Consider the following 7,115-nt stretch of genomic DNA (forward strand, 5'->3'; position numbering starts at 1 on the left):
TAGAAGGAACCTCGTTTATTGATAGTTAAATAGTAAAATAAAGTGTTCTTTTAAGGATATGTTGAACTGTTTTGAGGTGAGACGAGCAGCCGCACAGGAGTCAGGGAGGCTTTCACAATTTTAAATTAAATAAATCTGACAGACTGAAGGGAGACATGACTTCACATCAGCACAAAACTCTTTCACATTATCACTGAACTCTCTACAGAAATAAAAACAAAGCTCTGACGGTACATCTAGACCACATTAAGGCATACAGTCACATTTTAAAGTTCACAGGTGTCTCTATATCAGGGGTGTCAAACACGAGGCTCGGGGGGCCAAAAGTAGCCCAGCAAAGACTCTAGTTCAGCCGGTGGAACAAGTGAAGGAAGGCATAAATTTTGCCCTTTTAACTGTATTTCCATAAGTTTACAGCTTTTCTTACTGATGAAGACCTCCACCATCCACATTCATACTATAACACAGAAATAAAATAATAGAAAATCAGTTTGATGGCAGAAAAGTTCTTTTTTTAATAATGAGACTACAGTAAAAGTTTTCTGTGAATTAACAAAAACTTGGTGTTTTATAATTACAGTGTGAGGAATGAGCTCTCAGAACATTTGTCTTACATTTAAGCCCAAAGAGTCACGCTGACGATTTCTTTCTTTCCTGCAGCTGCATTTATTTATCACGTAGAAAAACTGAGCTGTACTGTGCAGACTGCCCTTCTTGGTCTTATATGAACACATGTCAGGGATTAAATATGTACTTAAGCTTCTTTACACTGACAGAAAGGGCACTTTGACTGGTCCGGGCCTTTTAACATAGAGGGGGCTTTATGTGGCCACAATGCAAAATGAGTCTGACACCCCTGCTTTACACCTTTAACCAGCAGAAACTGACAGTTTGACAAAAACAGCTTTAAAAATCTCTTCAAAGGGATCAAATCTGCATTATTACCTCACAACAAAAATATGAATAAATAAAAACATGAACAATATCTCAAAGAAATATAGTGAAACTCACAAAAACACTTCTTCACATTCATTCTCCTCTCTTCACACCTTCATTACTTTTTAGTCTCTTTAAAGCTAATTAATGTGCAGCTTCTTCATATTGTGCATGTGCCCAATACTGTCCTGTTTTGCATAGTTTAACATTTGATTCATTCACAGTTTGAGGGGGTCGGACCGCTCTCACATCGCTCTGCTAAATGTGGAGCCATGAAGCTGTTAGCTTAGCTGAGCAGAAAAAGGTCCGTCTCTGTAAAGGCTCACAGCGTTTCTACCAGGATCCAAACCAAGTCAACTTTAGAGGATTTTCACCCACTTGTTCCGAGATCGAGCATCCTGACTTTTACTCTGCTGCAGGTCAGAGACCTCACCAGCTTTTTACTGCTCCATCTGACAACAACATTGGTCACATTAAAAACATATTTATTTGAAGTCCTGACAGTAATTATGGACTCTTAGTAAACTCAGTGCATTTACATGATGCTGTTACTGACCGTGAAACAGTCGATCAGCTGACTGTCTCTCTGCTTCTTTTTGGGTAAATTAAACATACTAAAATGTTTCCTTGGACTCATCGTTACATTAAAACTCGAGGCTTCGTGCTCAGCTAAGCAAACAGCTTCATGGCCTCAAATTTGCCCAAATGTTGAACTATTCATCTTCTGTTCACGCCGAGCTTCCAGCCGCTCTGGCATCAAGTGAAGCTACAGCGGCACTCTGCTTTAGTGGTATTTCACATTAATCTGCATGTGCAAACTACTCAAAAAATAAAATAAAATGCCACAAAATAAATACTAAAGTGTGAAAGCACATCCTCGTGTCTTTGGTGAAGTCTCTGTGCTTCAGAGGTAACCTGCAGGTCTCACAGTTTTAACCGTGTGAGGAAAAAGAGACTTTTTTAATTTAAAAAAAGAAAGAAGAAAGAAATCTCACTTTCTTTGGAGTTTCTGGTCTGTTGGTTGGATGGTTACTGAAAGGTGGAAACATGCTGCTTTCAGACGAGTTATTCCATGAAATAATCAAAAAACCTGACTGACTGCAGTCCTGCCTGATTTAAGTCACTCATTAAACTCTACAGAGCAGACTGATGCTCAGACGGATGATGGATCCGTCTTCATCACAACTCGGTTTTAAACAAAAAGAAATCTCCACCAGTTTTTCACTTGCAAGTAATGTCCGAATGAGGAAGGAAAGTTACAGGTAGTTGGAGATAAAGTGCTATATTAAATAAGCTTGATATGTATTTGCACAAAGCAGCGCAGCAGCTGTAATAGTGTTCTGTTAGCAAACGACAGGAAAGGTCTGAGACTCTTTGAGGACGTGAAGCCTCTGAGTCTGTCTGCGGTTTAGTGTTGGTCCTGTTTATGATTAAGACTCCAGAATGACCGATCACGGTTAGTTTCTCTTAACTATCCAGGCCAAAACGGGCCTGGATAGTTGCTGAGATATTGTGGTGTGGACCGGCAGCTTCAGGACAGAAAATCTACCCTCTGGCTGACAGAAGGTCCGACTTACAGAAAACATTTTCACATGCAGGCAGAAAGCTGTGATAAATATTCTTATAGTGTAAGTGAAGGTGCTGCACAGCTATAAAATGGCCTTCAGTGTGAGTAAAGCTTAGTTTCTCAGATCACTTAGTAATTTTGGGCCTTACACAAGTGCAGCCCACCGGGACTTCGATACGCATCTTCTGGACTTGATATGTGTTTGCATCCTTACACTTGGTCTTTATCAGGACCAACATCGGAGCCAAAACCTCCACAGAGTTGTAGTCGTTCACTTCACGCCCGTCGATGATGCATCCCTTACAAAGGCACTCGGCAAAGATGATGTCACGTGGTTGCCTGCTGTCGTTTCGGTCTATGCTGGAGACACAGACAGACAGAAAAGACCTCAACACGTGCAGGAGACAGTGGACACACAGCAGATTCAGTCAGGACAATACGCGGCTTCTCAAATTAAAGCTCGTTTAATATTAAAGCTGGTAGCTTTCATCGGCTCGCTGGTTCCAGGTTGAACTTCCTGAACCAGCTCAGGATCTGTCCATCCATTTCTACTCTGCAATAATCCAGCCTGCTCTCTGCACATCCAAACTTTGGATCAGCCACCACACAGGGCGAGAACAGACTACACCGGAAAGTCAGGACTGCACAGAAAATCACTGCTGCTGACGTGCCCTCCATTCAGGACTTGTACAAATCCAGAATCAGGAAACAGGCAGGCAACGCCACTGCAGACCATCACACCCTGGACACAACCTGTTCCCACTCCTGCCCTCTAGTAGGCGCTACAGAGCACTGTACACCAACAGACAGTGCAGCTTCCTCCACAGGCCGTCACTCTGATGAAATCTTACTTACTATCAAAAACATCCACCATACCTGCTGCTGAACCAAAGCATGATGTATACCATGTTGGTAAATAAATAAGGAATTATTAAATATGTTGCAATATCGATTCGCGATATCGATTCATTAAATCCTGAATCTATTTTTGTCAGTCTCTGACCAAAATTCACTGAACCAGCAGCAAAAAAAGATCCAAGCTACACTTCACATTTGTAAAACATCGTCATTGTTTCTCTCTTACTTTGACTGTTTTGCTTCCACCACGATAAAATCTCACTTCCTGCACAGCTCTGTTTCTCTAAGTGTACTTCAAGAACAGTTTCCCATCTCAAATCTCTGTTTTCTGCATTATTTGCTGCTTATTATGCATCAGTCTACCTGTGTGTTCAGTGCTGTCAGCCTCCAACAAGAAAGCCTCATTTCTGCTGTTCAGTGCAAAAATGTAAACTTTTTAAAATGATGCCAAACTGCAAAACTCTGCTGTGTCTCTAATCAAACCTCTGTAACGTCATCAGCATCAGGTAACGTTCAGAAGCTGATTCATGGTTTTCTTCCATTTTTGATCGACTGCAGAATATTTTTAAGGTTATCTGTTAGAAAAAGCCAGACCAGGAAAACCTCCTTCATGTGTTTCTGTTTTATCCTCAGTTACTTTGACACAAACGCATCTGCTGTGATGCTCACAGCTCTGATGAAGTCTCACAAGTGTCAGTCTTGTTTTTATACAGAGATTAAAAAAAATATAGAATTAGAATATTTCTGACTGTCAGAGTCAAAATTCAGTCGAATCGATAATAGAAATTAGCGACAATACCCATCTCTATTAAAAACATTCAAACTTTCATTCCAAACAGTAATGAGTGAGAGAATGAGCATTTTTGTCCCTCTGCGGGTTCCATACTTACTAGTAACGCCACGGAGACAGCGCGCGGCCGTTGAGCTCGTGCATTTCTCGGGCAGCCTGTTCGCAGGTGGTCAGCTCCTGGTTCTCGCGGGCATCGCGCTGAAGGTCGAGCTTCTTCAGGTTGACGGCAAACTTTCGCTCGCGGGCCTCCACCTTCTCGGCGCTGAGACACCTGGAGGCGGCGGCGGAGGCGCGGAGCTCGTGCTGGGCAGCCTGTTCGCTGGTGGTCAGGTTCTGGTGCTCGCTCGCCTCCACCATCTCGGCGCGGAGCACGTAGAGGATCAGCAGAGAGAAACGCAAAGTGACAGAAACAGTCAGAGAGAGCTGCCCGCGAGCCCGGGGAGCCCGTTTGACGTGATTGGCCATCTTGACTTCGGACGGCTGAGACTGGCGGCCGCTCCATTGAAGCTGCTTTAAATACAGTAGCGGAGCTCCTACGGCTGCCTGGTTGCCATGGGGATCTCCTCAATATCAACATTTCCGCACGAGAAACAGTTCGCGTGCGGCCCCGCCCCTCTGCTGGCTGTGCGCTGTGTTTGTGACCGGGAGCAGACAGCATCGTACCTCTAACAAACTCCGCTGTGAGCTCATTTTAAACATTTCATGTTTCATTGTTGGTTTGTTCCTTTTCTAAAGGTAGAGACAGACGTTGATGTTTTACAGAAAACGGTTTTATCGCCTGAAACGTGAATATTGTCAGGTTTTCTGCAACTGCTGTCATTCTGATCCTCAACAGTACATCTCAGTGTTTACACATCAGTCACAAAAGCTTCTGTCGGCTTCTTTTTCAAAATTCAAATTAAAAGTTTCCCAAATGTATTAAACTATGGTGACCAACCGTCCTCTTCTTTTGCACTTGTTGATTTGTAAAAACCTTTATGACATTTTTTATTTCACCATTCATTAACCGCACAGAGAAGGCACCGCTTAAATATGTTAAAGTTTTCTTTAAGCAAACAGTATTATTAAAGTTCTTCATGACTGGGCCAAGTGTCCTCTTTTTTGGGAATCAAAATATGGTCACCCTAATTAAACGGTCCAAGGTTCAAGTCAACACTGCGCCATGAAACACCTGTATTCTCCTGTAAAATATAAATGTGAAATAAAAGATAAAACACATGAGGAATTAAAAAATAAAACGTGAGGTCGTTCCTGACTCTTCACATGGAAAAAATCCTCTTGAAGGGTTAAACATCTGGAAACGTTGTGTCCTGCAATATCAGCATCAGGAACAGCAGCTGAAAAATGGCTGCTGCAGTTTTTACTATCTGCACACTGGATTCTCTTTGTGGGGGGACCGGTTCTGACGTCAGGGCCCCCCCAGGTGTAAGGACGTCATGAACTGTCAGTGAACACGCTGCTGTAATTTTACAAGATAGCAAGCAAGCAATTTATTTATATAGCACTTTCAAAACAGCTCTCAGCTGAAAGCAAAGTGCTGTTCACATGACATAACAAATAAAGTGAAATAGTATATGTAAAAAAAAGAGAAGCAGACTGTGTCATAAGCCAAATTGTTCCAGAGATTTGGAGCAGCAATAGAGAGGGGCCTGTTCCCTCTGAGCTTCCTCTTAAACCTGGATACCTCCAGGAGCAGCTCGTCAGCTGACCTGAGAGACCTGGGAGGGGAATAAGCACGAAGAAGCTCAGAGAGATAAGGTGGAGCAAGACCATTTAAACATTTAAAAACAAGCATTAAAATTTGAAAATGAACAGGCAGCCAATGGAGTGAAGCCAGGATAGGAGTTATATGCTCTCTCTTCTGGTTAGAAGTCGTGCAGCAGGATTTTGGACCAGCTGCAGACGGAGATGCAGAAGAAAGGAATAAAAATAAATGTTTTTTCCACTTTTTCTTACTGGTGCTTTGGTTCATGTCCAACACAAAGTGACTTTTTGAATATGAACACGTGAACATGTGTCCACCCCAGTCAGAAATGCAGATGTTGTCATTTGCAGCCAGAGGTGTGCACTTTCATTTATTACAGTTATTCTTTGCAAAAATTAATCACTTATTTGAAAAACTAGACTTGCTTAAATCAAAAGAAATTTTGCACAAAACTTACATATTTCGTGGGCTTTGCAAGTGGGTGGAGCACAATGGCCCCATCGCACCGCCTATAAAACTGCAAAAGCTTAGCCCCACCGCTGTGTTTCAGGTAGGGCGCTATCGCTGTTGCTCACACCTTTAATTCAACTTGGCTTTTGTACAGAATCAGAACATCAGAGCCCAAAAATTTGCACTGCCACTGTGGTACATTGCATCATTTGCATGAATCATTCAGGCTGTGTCATTTAAGAGAGTGAAACTCTGTTTTTTATTGGCTCATTTACTGTGAGCTGTTAGACCTTCAGACACAGGTGACATCAGTTCCTGGGTAGTTCCATCCACTGCTGCTAATTTTAGATCCCCGAGTCGTCCTGCTGAGTCCACCATCAGGAATGTGGAGTCCTCCCACATATTTGAATAGCACTCCTCGTTTTTATACTGCACATTACTTAGTAGAAGTCATAAGAGGAAGTAAACAAACCTTTAGCATTTATGGTAAAAATGTGTCACCTGCTGTGGGTGCGCACATGACTGATTTTACATCCTGAGGTTTTAGGCTGATCAACGTGGTCAGAATCTCAGCAGAAAAACATTTGTGTCAAAGACAATAATAATAACAATAATAATCACTGTCCAATGGGAGTGTGCTCCAGGTGCTGAAGTAGAGTTGATAATTGGAAAGCACGAAGTATGATTACGCACAGGAAACAGGGAAACGCACGGGGTTCCCACTGCAGCCCCACCCCTCTGCCTTGTCAGGAAACCGTCATTGTGCAGAGGGGAAATGTGACTGAGCTCAGAGTAACACCGTTGGGAAT

At 42.6% G+C, this 7,115-nt stretch overlaps 1 protein-coding gene across 1 annotated transcript; it reads right to left on the reverse strand.

Moving 5' to 3' along the window:
- LOC134624007 (interleukin-25-like) lies at positions 1–5,335 on the reverse strand. The gene is made up of 2 exons (XM_063469005.1): positions 4,252–5,335; positions 1–2,863 (listed from the first exon to the last, which is right to left on the reverse strand). Exons 1-2 carry the CDS (start codon positions 4,614–4,616, stop codon positions 2,629–2,631), a joined length of 600 nt encoding a protein of 199 aa, XP_063325075.1. The 5' UTR covers positions 4,617–5,335; the 3' UTR covers positions 1–2,628.
- Positions 5,336–7,115: the final 1,780 nt, after the last annotated feature.

This window comes from Pelmatolapia mariae, linkage group LG1 (genome assembly GCF_036321145.2).
Source record: "Pelmatolapia mariae isolate MD_Pm_ZW linkage group LG1, Pm_UMD_F_2, whole genome shotgun sequence".
NCBI classification, from domain to species: Eukaryota; Metazoa; Chordata; class Actinopteri; order Cichliformes; family Cichlidae; genus Pelmatolapia; species Pelmatolapia mariae.